Raw genomic sequence first — 17,521 nt, 5'->3', positions numbered from 1 at the left:
TCTGTTTTTCGGTCTTTGTCAATTTATTATTGTTCTTCCATATCAATTTAATAAGTATGCCTGGTATACCTCATAACAGACCAGGGAACCTCAAGTATTTTTGTTACCTGATGGCATGGGGAGAAATTCCTGTATGAACAAATATTTTGACATTGTCTGTGTCCGAAATCACTCACTCACTCCACACTAGCTAGTCACTACATAGGGAGTCCAACATAGTGGACTATATAGGGAGCTCATCAGCAGAAAGAAAACACACTTTCAGTCACTACCCAGGTGCCGTTAACGTTACGTTACTGCTGTCGCACCGCTGAAACGTCATACATCAGTGCCAGCTGTGGACTGGGCGTTTGTCCGCCATTTTTCTCTCAGCGCAATGCATGATGGTAAATATTGCTTGATTAGTGATCATCAGTCATCCACTACTTTTCGCGATGCATTATGGGATACTTTGAGTCCACTATATAGGGTAGAATAATTCCCACTAGACATTCAGACAGCACTACAAAATGGCGCACCCCCTATGTAGTGCACTATATAGGGAGCAGTGAGTGATTTTGGACACAGCCAATGAATGTAAACTGACTTGCATGAATTATTATGCCATGTACCGTAGGCTTCGCCAAGCTGTAGCTCACACAAGCTGGACTAGCATCCACATAATTACTCATCCTTGCCAACATACATTTCAGCATACCACCCCCCCCCAGGTGAGTGTTACCATTGTTCTACAGGTGAACTTAATCACTGGTCTCACAAACAACCAGACTTCTGTCCAGTTTTTCTTACTCTTATATAAAATAAAATTGTCTTCCAAACTTTAAAAATTTACTGTAAGCTGGGTTAGCATTGTTGGACAAGTCTTTGTTTATTCCTCGCAAGCACCGATCTAATAGGAAACGAAGGTGGTGCACTCAGTAGTCTTCCTTTAATGTTTCAAGCCTCTTTAGTCCAGCTTTCATTAACTGAGCCTTACATCATGTACAGAAGCTGCCAGAAAGGTGAGACGGCAAGAAGAAACGAAGACACGTGATGATACAAAAGATGTTCTCTGTTTGCAAAAATGAGGATGCTTGGTGGTTAGGTCTGAATAGGAGGTTGTTTTCATAGGCCCCACCCACCAATGATCCCATCCTCCTTCACCCACCCTTCTTTCCAGTCATCCTTCACTGAACCATCTGGCCTTTCAGAAGTCATGGTGAATTTGTGTGCGTGTGTGTGTGTGTGTGGGTGGTTGTGTGTGTGCGAGTGGTTACAAGACATAATAACACATCTGCTCCTGTTTGTAACGGCCATCCGATTTTTTATTGCGTGCGTTTGCATGTGTTTGGGTTTGTTCCATTAAAAATGTATGAGCATGTGGACAAACGTGGGGCAAAAAGGATGCTGACTCATACTGACCACACTCACATCAAGGATGTCAAACAAAGAATACTTGGCAGTTTTGTGAATACAGAAGTGAAGCTCGGTAGGAAATCTCTGCAGGTTGCGGCTGCATCTGCAGCTCAATTTTGTAGCCACCAATTCCATCCAAATATTGCTTACTGACAACCTGTACATTACCCCACAGTTTGCTCTTATCTCCCCGGAGTTATTTCATATGCTTAACAGATTTGCTTATGGTACACTTTGGCAGCAATTTATTTATGTACTTGGGCAGCCTGCTCATGTAAAATATATGTGTGGGAAACACTGCACTTCAAAACAGTCCAGTTACTTTTTTTATATATTGATTGATATTAGTGTCTGCCTTGAATTTCACAATTAGTACCTCTGACATAATATAATGTACATACAGTTGTAAAGCAACATAAACAATGAAATGTTATACATTCTCGAGTGCTTATATGTAAATGTGCTGCTACCAGTTACTTGGTAGTTTTTCTAAAATGGAAGACTCTCTTGGCCAGTCCCTGAACATTTGGTTTCAAATCTTAAGCATTTATCTGCTTTATCAAATATCCATGAATAAATAAGCTTCATTTAAAGTTTAAGTGGGACTGCATGTTACTCAAAGAAAAGAAACACTGTCTGACCTGCTTTTTTCCATGCAGAATATAGTGATCGGCTAATAGCAAAATATTTTTGCAAGTGAGTTGAATTAAAAATGGCCTCATTACACTTTTGTTGCCTGAGCTAAGGAGAAGCTTCTAGCACTGGAAGAACACAAATACGGAAATACATGAAGACCATTTGGGGATAAAGCGAAGACAGAAGATGACTGAGTCAACAGGACAAAAAGAAAATGTGAGCACAGATCCACAAACACTGTGAGTAGTGAGCTACGGAGACAACCGGCCATATAATAGCCCGGTCAGCCAATCATCAGTTAGTAATCTGCGTGTTGTGTGCGCTCGGAAATGAAGTAAGAATGGTCTGATTGCACATACACAAACACAGGTCACAGCGTGTTGTGAAATGAGGGGTCAATCAGCGCCGCAATGAAGACGGCTTGTTTGAATTTCCTGTGTACTGATTGATAACAGCCTTCTTTAAATACCCAGGATCAGACACACACACACACACACACACACACTGAAACACAAACACTTTCGGCCCTCTGCTGCATGAACCTGAGACACCTCCGTCCTCTGCTCATGCCGTCTGTTTTCACCATTAGCTCCGGTCAGATATAACAAGCTATAAAATGATTTGTTACAGCGACAGGATTTACTCTGAGGGGTCTCTAGAGTTCTTTTCAGTCAGGTGGAGGGGAAGTTGAGGGTTAGAGGTCACTCGAAGTGTGTAGGAAGCAGTTCGAGATTGTTCCGAGGGTGCAAAGAGCCGATTGAAGACGGGGCTAAGGCTACCTTGAAGGGCTAGTTAGAGGTTCAGGGTGTTTGCGTGGTGGGGTTTAGAGTTACAGTTATTTTTTTAGGTGGGGGTTGAAAGTTTGAGGTGATATATTGAGGCTCAGGGCAGGGTTCAATTTTTTTTTTTTTTTTTTTTTTTACTGTTCAGATGTTGTTATAGAGCTAATTAGAGTGTAAATGAGGTTAAGGTTATTTTAGGGAGAGCCTTTACTGGGATAGTGGAGCAGAAGTGGTTTTAAGGTAAAACCTAGCTCTTTATGTTTTTAAAGCAAATCTCAGAGCTGTTCGGAGGTAAAGGGATAGGTTTGTCCATCATAAAAACTAGAGTCACTGACCTTTGACCATGCTGCACACTTTCACCTCAAGCACACACTTGACATCAACACTTCACACACCTCTACACACTCTCTCCTCGCTCAACTTCCAGCTGTGCCCTTACTTATTTACTTGTTATTCCAATAATAGTACTCCAGTAATGCGTTAATTTTGCATTTCCAGCAGCGTTTCCTGTAGTGTGAACGATGCTACAAGCCTGTCCATCATCTGCTTTTTTTACCTGCTGTTCAAAGTCAAGCTTTGGCTGCTTGGGTGGGCATGAAAAACACACTCGGTCATCACTCTGGCCCTGGGTCCGAGATTCCTTAGCCTTAGCAACTGCTTTTGTCTTGGCATGATGCCTTTGCAGGTGCTTGGAGAGATTTGATGTTGTGTTCATGCCGTTGGATAGGTGTTTCTGGCCTGGGCACAGTTTCCACTTTACCATCGTATTCTTGTCATTTACCGCAACAAAATCGAAATAACGGGCACAACTCCACCCCTCAAAAGTTTTTGCCTGCTCTGCCATTTTTGTCCTCTTGTCTCCGAAGTTTCGAAGTCACAACAGGAAGTCAGGCGATTGCTGTGCAATGTTCAGTTTATATTAAAGGGACATGGCATGTTTCATTCTTTTTTCTATCGGCCCATTGTGCAGACAATTGAAGAAGAACTTATGTAACGCAGTAACGACCTTGTTAGAAAAGTAACTTTGGGATGACTGAATTTAGGACAGTAATTTGAAACACCCAGCTCTGGCTGAGAGTACGGCTGTAGTTCTGGAAGTAACACGTTTCAAACAGAAACCGAACAACAGCGAAATAGAATCATTTTTGTGAAGTCGTCAGTTGATATCAAGGAAGAAGATTTTGAATGGCAGCCTGAAGAGGATGAATAGATTCCATTTCCTTCATTTCAACAGGCTGACATTCACCTTTCCTCACATCTCTATTCCCCCGCTTGATCAGATCATTGTTTTCAATGTAATTTATCCCTCATTACTTGACAGACAGACAGACTGTAGAGAGATTGTTGGCTCCTGACAGTGTCCCTGGATTTGTGGTTGCTTGTTAGCGTCTGTCTCTGTTATGAGGAGAGAACTTCATGCTAAGCCTTATTCAATCATCAGTCTGCAAATGTAACCTGGTTTTAAATAAAAAGCAGGTGTTTTACATTTAAGTTCTGACACGGTTTTGATTTTGTGTCAGCTATGCCATGAATGCTAGCGTTGGGCATTTATAATAAAATGTCATGGTTTTGGGTTGTGTTATTACACCAGAAAAGTGGCAAAGTTGATTACATTGAGTACGTCTTGGTGAAACTGATGGTACCAAAGGTTTGGTGAAGTAGGGACTACACTGCAGGGCTTGTTGGTGAACCACTATAGCTGTAGAGCTAACCACCAGTGAGCTAGCAGGCCAGGAAACACTTGCACTGAACGTATTCTGCTTGTTCCACTCACCTTGGGGTTTTGATTTCAGGTTTGTTCAGTCACAACATATTTCAGAAGGGGGGAAAAGGTTCTCCGAGTTAGCTTGCTTGGTCTCTAATGGGACAATTGCTGTGTCTCAATTCAGGGTCTGCATAACTCGGAGGCCGTATTATTCGAAGGCCAGTTACGTCACTACGCCACACAAAGGCTGTCCCAATCCAAAGGCTCCTCCAAATGCAGCCCACAAATACAACATTCTTTTCCCTGTTTTTGGAGGATGCACACACGGCTACTATCCTTTGTAGCCGTGAGTAAATTGAGACATCGCGTGGCGTACATAGTCACTTTCGCGGGCCTGGGCGGTGGAAATCATGACCTCAGGTTAAAACGTCTGGTGACACAACCAGGAACTGCTCCAAAGGCTAGACATCCAATTTAACAACGGCTGATGTGGTTAATAAGGTCTCTCTGAAGGACTTGCCTTCTAAGACCGCAAAGGCCAGGTCCTTCAAAGGATGCGGACCCTGAATTGAGACACAGCAAATGAGAATACCATTGACTCCTGTCTGCAAACCATGTCTCTCGTTCTACAGTTATACATTAAATACTCAGGCAGAGGAGGGACCAACATGACTCATGAGCTTCGACCAAATGCTGATGTCTTGGCGATGTCTTCCCAATTAGCAGATGCTCCCTACACTACATCTTTCCAATGTAGCTTCCATTTCACTGTGCCAGCATCTGCGCGACGTACGTGTGCTATTTGGCGTTCCCCAGGGATGATCTGAAAACTACAGGTTTAAAAGAAATTCTGTCTGTGTGGAGCTGGAAAGAAGTGGCCTACCAGACCTCTGTGGCTCGTTCCCCATCGCTGCTGCAGGCTAGAGACTCCAGGCTAGTAACAACATTAGCATAACAAACCCGAACTTGTAGTCTACTTGCTGTCCTTTTCCAGAACTTTTAACCTGACACGCCAGATGGCTTGCGAAACAGAACCATCGAGAAAAGAGCGAGTACTTACAAAAAATACTTTGACTCTATTGAAAGGCTTAGCCCGTTATTAAATCAAACTCTCAGGATTCAGTCAAGAGAAGGGATGATTGATAGATTGTATCAAGGAAATAAATGGGGGATGGCAAGAGGGGCACGATACCCTTAACTTACCTCCTTAGAACCAGACCAAACCGAGAACATTCTTCCAACTTCCAAGTATTTGAATAAATGGAGAAGATGACAGCTACAAAGGCCAGGAACTGTCTGAACAGAAAACCAAACAAATGGGGTGTAAAACTCTTTGTTTTGGCCCACCGCATCGATGGCTGCATTTCAGGTTTCTCAATTTACTGGTATAAGTCAACATTTCCAGCTGGAGCCGGACCTCATGGACAAAACAACTTTGTGGACATTGATTCCATCTGTCTGGGATGATTTTTACACCCAGAGATTCCCATGATTCAGAGACAACATGGGATTGGGGCCCGTGGCAAAAAAACAAAAAAATCCAACTACATTTACAAGCAGTTAGGACAAATTAATTCAGAAAACACACTCTAAATATTTACTATTCATCAATTTAAAACAAAACAAAACAGGGAATTATACCTTATGGGATAAGTGCCTCAAATGATTGCTGTTATTGAAATCTTCTCATCAATTAATTGATCCAGCCTGACAATAACTGGCATACTATTTATCTTGCAGATACATCACAAGTATGCGAAAACACATATCAGAGATCAACAGGTCACAAAATGGGAGTGAGAAGGCTCTCAAAGTAAACACCATGAGTGACACACACTCGCCCAAACTGCTAGATCTTTTTCTTTTTTTCTTTCTTTGGCTCTGCATAATGACCTGGTTTCATTCTTGGCCTAATTTTCCATCAGCGGCCTGCCAGCATCTTATTCAGTTTGGATGGAGGCCATGGCTCCATATGTTGCTGTACTCTGACAGAGAAGAGGAATCAAATTATGCAAAAAAAAACCTCCCTTTCACAGGAGAAAAACTCATGAAGCTGTCTTTAAAATCATTGATCCTCTGTCTGTCTGTATTTCAGAGCAGGAAGATGTGGCTGTTTAGCAGACTGGGAAAGTCTGATAATAGATTGCTGTTGAGTTGCATTACGAGGAATGCAGGATCAAATGATTTTGGAGCCTGAGCCATGCTAAAAACCAGGAATTCGGGACTCTCGCAGCCTGAAGAAAGAAGCTGCTCTGTAGTTTGGTGGTCCGTCAGTGGATACAATCCACCATAGAGCCTTATGGTTCTTCGGGCCAGTTTGTAATGCTCCCAGTCAGGATGCTTTTCTATTGCTCCTCTGTGAAAGAACTTTGCTGTGGAATTTAGCTCTCTTAAGTCGCTATAAAAAGAAGAAGAGCCTTTTCTGTCCTTTTTTTTTTTTTTAAGACACAGTGGTGATATCCTTTTTTAGTGTTTTTTTCTGCAATGAATCATCATAACATTACTGGCGTTTCCAAATAAAAGCTCTCCCAGAATAGTTTGAACTTGCTACATCTCTGACAGAAGTTATACTGCGGTGCACAGGACCAGGGGACACACGCACATTATATATGGGCATGCTCAGACGAACATACAAGGCCATATGGACATACAGACATAACTGCAGGCTTTTCTATTCCTCACACACACACAAACGCAGAGCTCACTGACTCTGGTGAGGATGATGATGATAATGATGATGGGACTTCCAGACCGGGACATAAGAGCTGGCTCGCTTCTCAACTGTGACGCACTGTGACTTGAGATTTATAATAGCTTGACGTCAGCATCTCTCATAGGCTTCCCGTTAAGAAAGGTGAGCCTGCAGTATCAGTGTGTGTGTGTGTGTGTGTGTGTGCGTCTATGAAATAGTATGGTTTACACTGCTGTCCCAGCAATTTGAAGCCTAGGTTGAAACTGATTTCTCTGCATCTCCCTATGCTTTGTTTTGTTCCCAAGCAGTTCTGAGCCTTGCAAAAGTTTTTCTCTCCTCACTCCATCCGCCGTATGGCAAAAATTCAATGTGAAACATCTGGACATTGTATTGGCACTCTTATACATATACATCCTAATAAATGACACATATGTACGGTCAAATGGAAATGCACATTCTGCAAACACACCAGCTGCAGAAAGTCTACATTTCTGTGTCAGTTCCAATATTTATCCTTTCAGGAAGGAGGATCAAACAGCCAAGCCCACATGTTTACAGCATACCACATGGATGCAGAGTACAATGCTATACAGCCTAGTGGAGAGGCGTAATCCGGTATGCCCTTATCCTGCTAACTGGTATTACCGCATTGTGTTTGCCAATTCTGTACCATATGGAAAACAGGCACGAGCCAGATTTAAAAACACACACACACACATTACCAAGTGATTGTTCTTGCTACTGGATGTGTTAGGGAAGCGACGCAGCATGTCTTATGGTGGTGTTAATACACTGCAGCGTGTTGTAACGCAGCCAGCTGGAGGTCTGGGTTCCAGAAGAATTCCTCCAGTCCTCACCCACATATCCAGCTGACGGTTTTGAAATGGGAGAAAGTGAAGTGTTCAAATGCTTTAACTTCTGTCGGATTTCATCGGGATATTAAAAAAAAAACACACATGCTTGGAACATCTTCGTGACATCTAGGGGTTCGTTTCTTTCGGGCTCTGTGCAGATGTCTCACTTCACCGCTGTCACGGGTGCTCAGGAGGTGGTTTAGAATGATGTGCTGCGTGGTGCTTGCTGTAAAGCCTTCTTAACGTCAACTTTAATAGCAAACGGCAGCTTTATCATGGCTCACAGTCATGCTCTCTTGGCCTCCTGGTCCTCCCTGCCCGTTGGGGTCACTCTTCCACTCCTTTGACTCTCTCTCTGCTCCTCAGGTGGGGTGCACAGGTGGGCTGCCGCTGGGCTGACCTGCCATTGCCCTGCGACTCTGCCTGTCTGCTCCACCTTAAGAGCCCGGAGACACTGAAGCTGCACGTCCAGTTGTGGCGGTTTGTTTACGGCTCACAGACAGCTACGTCAGCTCCACCGCTGGCTGTTTGTTTTTAAACAACTGTGAGTAAAACACAAGCGCAACTCATTAACACCAGACAGCTACTAAACATGCAGTTTGAAAATTACAAGGCATCAGTTACCGCAAGCAGAGACTTTTGGGGGTCCTGGTAGTCCATTGGATCCCTCCTGGGTGACCTGGACCAACCAGAGAGAGGGAGTGAGCTCAGCAGACCACAATTAAATTACTGACTAATCAGACTACAAAAGACACAAGAATTGGCTATCAAGCATGCTATTTCCTAACTGTATGTTCAGCAGCAGTCTGGTGTTAATGGGTTGTGCTGTTATTTTGTCATTGTTGTTTAAAAGGTACAGTCTCGGTCGGAGCTGATGAGGCAGACTATGAGCTGTAGTTGCCCCAGCTGTTGCAGTGTCTCTGGACTTGTCTCAGTGGAGCGGACAGGCTGAGTAGCAGAGCAGCGGCAGGGCAGCCTGTCCGCCCTACTAATGGGCACTGAGACACTGACGCCGTGTGACCCCGACAGCAGCAGAAGACTGGGACGGAGGCCAAAGAGGCTGTTTGTCCACCTGCGAAATTACAGCTCGAAAAACACCAAAAACCGACATTACCAGAGCTACTGTTTCGGGTTAACAGTTTGAGTGTAAAGTTAGGGTCGAGGTTTAAGTGAAAAAAAGTTGGGTGCTAGGGAGTTTCAGGTGGAATGAATGTCTGCAATGTATTTAATATCCTGAAGATGTGAGTTAATGTCAGCAACTAATAATACTCCTAATAATAATACAGTATTAAGTCAGTTTCTTTCTGCCTTTGTTTATTACATAGACCCTGACGTAATCTTAGCAGACATGGGCTCACGTTAGCTGTGAAAACTGATGTCTAGCTAATGTCAGATCTTGGTTCCAGCAGAGCAGCCAGACGAGAATGATGTCAAATGAAAAGGAACTCTGTGTGAAAAAAGGTCTCAGGCAAAATCACCATGCCTGAATAAAAGAATACCCAAACTACCCCCCCCAAAAAAATTATGTAATGATGATAACTACAAATGTTTAAGTGACCATGTTTCCTTTGTTGGTTCGGATTGTGTTTTCAATTAAACATTTTATTTTTGATGCTGAAATTGACTGTCACTGTTATGGCTAATCAAGTCATTGACATATGGAGTTAATGTGGCTGCAGATGAAAAGTTTCTGGCTCTTTAATCCAGTTCCAGTTTGTTTCTTTTCCTCTGGATGATGTGCACATATGTTTTCTTGCCTCTGCAGTCTGCACAATGAAGGAAACAGTTAGCCATCTTTGATAAACACCACTGGACGCCCAAGCTGCTCGTGAGTGTGTTTTACACCTCAACTTTTCTTTTAAGATGTATCTAAGATGTATCATTTTTTATAAAGTGCACTTCAGGTAAAACACATCCTTGGAGTAAAGTAAAGTTGAGTTCAACAGTAACCAACCTGCCACATTATATTGCATCGACAACATAGGTGTGTTGTTGGACCTCCTGAAGAAACTGAGCTGTCAACAGGAGTTGCTGATGGAAAACATTCTTCATTCCAAGTCAGCACAGATCAATTGAAGGCTTTTCTCTTTGGGCTTTCCTCTGATGACCTCTGCATCCTGCGATGTTAAAGTTTAAAGAAAAGACAGCTCCTGAATGCAAACCAGACGGCTGCCAAGCTGGGCGAAAATGACACCCTTTGTACCTTTTGGAAGCAACCTTCGAGACAGCCGCTCGGTCTCTCCTTCTTAATTTTTTGGGGTTGAAAGTAGCAATGTTTGCCAGGTTGGGTTAACCTCCTGCCCTTCAGGGGCGGGGTGGGGGGAGCAGGGAGTAGTTTGCATGCACACATAAGGAGAATGAGTTATACCCATGAAATGATAGTAAGGGGAATCAGAAAGGGTTGCCAGGTTTGGGAGCGCGTGTCAAAGTTTGACCTTTCAGCGCGGTGGCTTACCTTTTCAGACAGACACACATTGCAAGAAAGCTCTCACTTCAGAACCTCCTAAACAAGCTAGAATACGCAGACACACACACAAACAAACACGCACACTGTGCTGCCATATTCGCAAAAAAGTACACAATCAAATCCAGAACAGCCTTCCCTCATGAGTCTCTCCACCCTGTTTGCTTGACAGAGAAGTGTGTGTCTGTGTGCGTGTGTGTGTTTGAGTGGGGAATCTGTCTTCATGCGTGCTGAGAGGTGTGCAGGTTGGCTGCTGTTTTGACAGGCGTGCCTTGAATACCAGCCTTTTTTCTGGGAAGAGGGAAACGCAGAGAATCAAAACAGGCTGGCCAGAGCACACAGTCGTGACTTTTCATCCCCTCTCTCTGCCGCTGCACTGACACGCACTGATGGCCTGCTGCAGGGAAGTTAGCACACTTTGCCGAAACCCTGTTAGCCCACTGACGCCGCCGAGGTTCAGGCGGTAGTGACAAACAGGGAAATGTTCACCCAAAAAAAGACAAGCCAGTCTTTGTCTACTCACCCGCATGCAGATGGAAAAGTTCGGTTATGTGTTGTTGTCCGCAAAACATGGCCTCAGAGCGTGGAGCCTGACCTTTTGGAGGAATAAACACCCCTGGCGACATCGGTCCCTGCTCTGATCCAGAGCCGTTAATCAGAGAATTTTACATTTTTGGGATTAAAGAGTCGATTAATCTTGACTCCTGTTTGTCAGCCTGACTGCAATCACGTTCCACAGAGGCGACCTCCATTGTCAGGTGTTTATGCACTGTAATGATGACTTTCTTTCTGTAATGAATTAATTTTGATGGCTCTAATTTGAATGCAGAACCTTGCACATTATATATTCAGATTTGTCTTAAGGAAAACACATTTTTCACGTCGTCATATATGAAATCTTAACAAGGACGAGAACCAGATGAGCCCAGCGGCAGCTAAGGCCAAGACGACAATGTCCCTTTGTCACGGACAGGATATAAAAATGTATTAAAGCTTGGTGGATATTTTGGAAATATAAAACACAACGTGTTAACATGGATTACTCAGAAACAGGATAATCTCACAAGGGGGAAGGTGTCATCAATTTAAATCAAATCCATGGATGTTTCGCGGCCAGCTTTCGTCGGAGCTTGACCGTATGAAAGATCGAACATGCGAGTGTGCGCTCAGCGGGGTGACTGAATAATAGGACAGTTTGATGGCTGACTGGGGCGGGGAAGGGTCCAAGTTATTACAGTATCTCAATCTCTATTAGATTTAATCTCATTCAGGGGGCCAAACACTGATGTCACTGTTGACTTTAATGCAACCGAGCCAAGCCAACATCCATCCAGTGTGAGATTTCACTGAGATCACATACACACACACACTTTTCTACAGCATGCTGCAATGTGTGTGTGTGTGTGTATGTGTGTGTGTGTGTGTGTGTGTGTGTGTGTGTGTGTGTTACATTTACTCGTCACTTGAGAGCGGACTTGAATGAACAATATGCTGAGGGTTACAACACACACTTTTCCCCTGCACTCTATCCGTCCTTTCATCGCGCATCCCTTCAACACACACATGCTCGCCACACACTCCCTCTCCATCATCATATCTCACCCCGATAAGAGTCCCGCAGCTCAAGCAGAAATCCTCCCGCCGGAGTTCTCCTCTGCAATTAACTGGCTTCAGGGTCATCTGGCCTGCATGCTGCCTCGTGCTGCAGCACAATGAACAGTGCCGTGTGGAATGCCACCTCTTCTGCCCATAAAAACACCCCAAGCCCGACTGGCTTCTTGTTTTTTAAGCTCAGCTGTGTTTTTCTGGCCTCCTTGCTGTCAGATCGGCAAAGTGAGGTTTAAATGAGATCCAATCTGGGGGGGGGGATTTTGGGTTCAGATTAGCTGGTCGTTTATTTTGACAGGCTTTTCTGAAGCAATTGTCTCCGACCACCATCTTTTTGTGTGTCCGTGTGGCCCTTTAGTGCCTGTTGAGCTAACCTCAAGGGGCCTTGTTGGTGGGGGGTCAGCAGTCTGTTGTAGGGCTAACACACACACAAAAAATGGCATAACATTTGGACATAATTTGGTTCACTAAGCTATTCTTTTTTTTTCTTCTTTTTTTTTTTGATTCCTGAATCACTTTTATCTAACTAGCGCTCCATCTGTTCACTCGATGCTAACACATAATGGGCTAACGTGCTAACGTGCTAACAGAGCCAGACCTTTTGGAGGAGGAAACACCCGGAGTGACATTAGATTCTGCTCTGATCCGGAGCCATTTACTGACAGGAGGAAGACCAGGGATCGCTTTTTTATTGATTCGAAAGTGGATCCATCGTCACTCTTCGTCAGCCCGACTGCAGCAGCGAATCCACAGAAGGGACCTCCATTGTTGGCGGTTTATGAGCTGCGATGTTAAACTGACGACTGCAGCTAGAGGGGAAAGGTACTTTACTTCATGAACCTTATATTATAGAGAGTAGAGGGGCACGTCTCTGGTGATCGCTGCGTTCACTGACCTGAAGTCAGCTTGAACGTTGAATACGTTACGCGGCGAAGCAAAATGTCATCAACTCAAATAAAGTCGCTGCATATTATTCACTGAACACAACACACACACACACACATTCCCTAAAGGGCCTAGGTCAATTACAGGAGCATTATGGTGATTATCCTTTAGGGAGATACTCTTTAACAACCACAGCTATTTCGGCGGTTCTCCCTGAACTGGCGGAACTGAAAGGTGAGCTGGGACATTATTCTTCCTCTCCGCACTGCTCCCTCCCTCAGTCTCATGTTCCTCACTGAAAAAAAAGTGCAGCCCTGAAGGGAAAAAAAAGAGAGGGAGAAAAAAAAGGAAAAAACACAGCATTGGGTAGCCTCAATCTGACTCCCTGGTCTTCCTCCTCCTCCTCCTCCTCCTCCCCTGGTGGCAGATGGGATATTGAACTCAGACTGGTTGTTGCCCCTGGGGATGGGGGGTGAGGAGGGGGAATCAGCAGTTTATGGTAATGGTAGTGCAATTATGGAAAAACTAGCCTCTCTCGCTCTTTTGTTGTTTCCGTCCCTCTCTCCTGCGTGTGGCAAATTGTGACTAAAGTCAGGTTGAGACCGACATGAAGGAGTTTGGAGGTTGCAGAGTTTTAAGCTCATCTTGATGGGCCAAATTTTAGCAGGAGGGGTTTACAGAAAACTTTGAATTGACACGCTTTTCTCCAGAAGGCGAGAGTCAGACCGGGATTCATGCGTTCATGTGTGCAACGTTGAAATGATGAGGAAGAAGAAATGGAATTTAATGCAATATCAGTTTCATTATCATGTTATTAATTCTAAACTATTAGGCTTGCTGTAATTGTTTTAATATTGTTATAACTTACTTGTCTATCAGTGGGAAATGCGTTAAACATTCATTACACCGTCTTTTAGGCTGATGCTTGATGTAGTTATCGACAAAGAAAAAACCGGCTTTCAAAGAAGGTAATGTTTGAATTTAAAAGTCTGCCCAAAGTGCTAAACCTGTAACCTGGAGAAAGGGGATTGCTTTATTTCCGATGGTCTTTAAACGCAGCAGAATTATCCATGCCGGCAGCCTGCGGGACAGAGAGGCAACTGAAGAGGAGGGGAGGAGGAAAGGAGGGGAGGGAGGAGGAGGAGGAGGAGGGGTGGAAAGATCCGGAGGAAAAAAGTTTGAAAGAAGTAGAGAGGCGTCTCAGTGGCACAACGAACCCGCTCTGGAAAAAAAGGGAAATAAGCGGAGGTTGAAGGGTTGCGTTTGAGTGTCACTTCGTGTGGATTTTACCGCTGCCGGGGAGCCGCCGGGGCCCGCGCCTGCTCCTGAGTGTCGTTGGGCGGATTAGATGAGTTTGACTTCACGATGAGGAGCGACCCTGTTCTGTTCACTTCCAGCAGGGGTGAGTGGCTCAACCTGGAGCCCTTTTTTTTTCTCTTTTTTTTTCTCTCTCTCTCTCTGACTTACTGCTCCGTGTCAAGGGCTTTTACCGTGACTGTTAGCCACACAGCACACGTACAAAAGGCTGTCTGTCTTGAGCTGCTAGCATCTCATCCTGGAGACCCGTTTTTAAGGCTAATTTCTTATTCCCACCTCGTTTTGCTAGGCTTCGGTTTGGCATTCATGCAGTCATTTATAATGGTTTTATGCTATACTACAGAATAGTGTTTTTATCCTTTAGGCTAACAGTCTTATTCAAAAGCTCCAGAAAGTAATTAACTCAATACAAATCTTCATTACAAACTTGCTAGTTTTTTAGGTGAGACACCCGCACGACTCCCAGATGCTATTTTGTCAAAGCTGCGTTCACTGAACACAGCTTTTTTTTGTGCACAGAAATGTGCAGAGCCGGTGGTAATTATAAAAATAAGCAAATAAATGAATTTTTAAAAAACGTGAAAGCACAGTGTATGTAAAAGGTAGGCTGGCTTCTCTAACAGAGGGAGGAGAAGTGGAGAGACATTTGGCTCCTGACAGTGTCATCAGGGTTGTGGTCGGTTGTCAACTGTCTATGCAGTATGAACTCCATGCCAAACTCCACTCAATCATCTAGCAATTTAATGTGGCTCCAGTTTAGGCAACACACACACACACACACACACACACACCAAAATAAATATGTGAAGCTGGGTTAAGACCGTAAACTATACATTCCAAGCAGCAGTAAATTTCAATTGAAAAAAATTTGGCTTAGTTAAAGCTGCTCATTGCTCCTGTTGCTGCTGCTGCTGCTGCTGCTGCTGCTGCTGCTGCCTACCATAGTGGAATTTGGTGGAATGGTCACAGGATTAACAGGAGGGCTCCGTAAAGTAGATGCACCCAAGACAGACCTCGGCTTTGAATTTCACTGCGACGAAAACAACTGCAAATAGCAGCATCTTATGTGTTGATGGCACATACGATAGAGCAAGACTCCCCCCTACACGTCCGCCGACTCCTTGTGTTAAAAGCAATGTTTTCTTTCGTCCCGTGTGTATTGTTTCATCATTTTGGGTTTTACCGTTAGGTGACTTCGCTCCTTGTTTTCTAACATTCCGACCTTAAATCAAGTCTGTATTTCATTACCTCATCGTTGCTAGACAACGGGCCTGAACACATCAACAACATGTATTATTTTGTAGGTTTCAGTGGAACAAAGAAGAAGGGATCCGTGCAGTTCTTGTAGCTACTGTCAATAATGCTAAGAAAGTCCACTATTAGCTGGAGCGACAGTCCAAGACCTGTAGGGTATAAACATAGGGGTTCTGTCCTTGGCCTCACATGGCCTTGGTTGGAAATGATACAAACTCTAATTTTCGAGGCTCCATAGCACCCGCAAACAGGGGAAGGGTAGCTCTGTCTCAGTCAGTCTAGCTCAGTCCGACCCCCTTTTTGGTTTTGGGCAACTAAACCTGCTAGTGCTCTGTCTGCAATGTTCTGCACAGTTCAGGTCAACATCGGGGTAACTCCACACTGCAGCCAGAGGTTTTCCTAACATGAGCTCGGAATGAAAACACCAATGCACCATATCACTAATGTCCCCCTACTTGTAGCAGTGAATGTAGATCACGTTTTGGTTTCGGATTTGGACGAGGGGTTCAATCCATATCAGTTTAAGACAACCGGCTAATCTTATCTTCTGATTCTTTGATAAATGCAAGAAAATATGTTCACCAAAAGAGTTGAGAAACAGGATATTTTGCGTTTATTTTGTTTGTGTTGGTCATAGTTTGCCTAATAATAATAAGTTGTAATTTATAATCGAGGCATTAAAGTAAGCTATAGTTTCAGCCTTGTACTCTGAATATGAATGTGTATATAATTGCCCTTGCATATGTTTTTAACTCATTAACAGCCTTTTAACAACATAGTTTTACCTTAACCATTTCCATGCCCAAAGATATCCCCTTTGTGTCCATAAATGCCTTCATTACTAGCTAGAAAAAGCTCTAAGGGCCCAGACACACCAAATCGTCACCAGAGAACTAGCAGCAAAAAGGCCCAACTGTCTCTGTCTTGGCCAAAAAGCTGCACTTGAACGCATCATAAAGACTAAAGCTGATGGCCGGCTAGCTCATATGCTCTGCGCCTGTGTGAGAGGAAATAACACTCAGTACCCTAGGTGGAAGCCAGAAGGCTCAGGAGTGCATGTCTACAAACCCTTATTATCAAAACACAGCCTTTTTTGACACTACTCTTGCTAACACAGCTACTTTTAATCAGGAATATATATGAGTTAGAGTTACAAATGGAACTGGTGAAGAGTTAAAGGTGACTAAGTGGGTGAAATTGTACACTATACTTGCAAAGATGAAAAGCCAGTGATTTTTCTCATCAAGCTCCAAGGCCGATTCTACATACTGAATAAGCTGGAAAGCCACAGACACCACTAGTGCCAATGGTGTGATATCGATGTCAGACTGATATCGGGGCCCTAACAGAATTACATATGCGATACATTTGAAGGTACTGCTGACAATGGTTTGTCCTGAGCCAATCAGTACATCGTTAATCATGTATGATCCGTCAGCATGAACAATCATAAAAAAAGTGGACAGGGGTATTCAGTAGAACAGAAATCCTATACTTTATTTTACTCCTCTGCTGCGACCTCAGTGGTTCCATTGAATTGAACTAGTTGCAGTCCAAAATTTTGAGCTCGGTTTATGGACTGGTCTATCGGAACCTGACTTGCTTCTCTCTCCCTGTTGACTCAAGCTGGTGGTGGAAACACGGCAAGCTACTCCGGCGATTCAAAGATCCCTTTCGGCAAGTCCTTGTTCAAGAGCTCTCCCCCTTATGGGGTGCCATGTTTTGGGGTAAAAATGCGCAAGTGTTTAAGTGTTTATTACCAGTTATTATTACAGCTTTCCTCACAGAAACCCTGGGTTGACGAGCAATTAATTGGGGTGTGTGTGATGTGGGCAGAAGGGGTACATGGTGTCACTGTTCTGGCCCACTTGGCCCATTTGGTTCTGCTTTAGAGTTGGGGGTCGCTTTCCCTCTCCGCCTCTTTCAGAA

General features: G+C 43.9%; 1 protein-coding gene across 5 annotated transcripts in view; it reads left to right on the top strand.

The window, feature by feature from the left end:
- The window catches only part of afap1 (actin filament associated protein 1), an 87,491-nt gene that overhangs the window by 19,161 nt on the left and 50,809 nt on the right, over window positions 1-17,521 (top strand). For 4 of the 5 annotated variants that reach the window (XM_037112898.1, XM_037112895.1, XM_037112897.1 and 1 more), the window contains exon 1: window positions 14,165-14,423. The exons of the other annotated variant lie outside the window; for it this stretch is intronic. In XM_037112898.1, coding sequence (XP_036968793.1) covers window positions 14,387-14,423 — 37 coding nt within the window. In that variant the 5' untranslated portion in view covers window positions 14,165-14,386. Of the gene's footprint in view, window positions 1-14,164; window positions 14,424-17,521 lie in introns of those variants that run through there. 5 annotated transcript variants of the gene reach the window in all.

This window comes from Acanthopagrus latus, chromosome 10 (assembly GCF_904848185.1).
Source record: "Acanthopagrus latus isolate v.2019 chromosome 10, fAcaLat1.1, whole genome shotgun sequence".
Taxonomy (NCBI): Eukaryota; Metazoa; Chordata; class Actinopteri; order Spariformes; family Sparidae; genus Acanthopagrus; species Acanthopagrus latus.
This window is presented reverse-complemented; position numbering and strand designations above follow the sequence as displayed.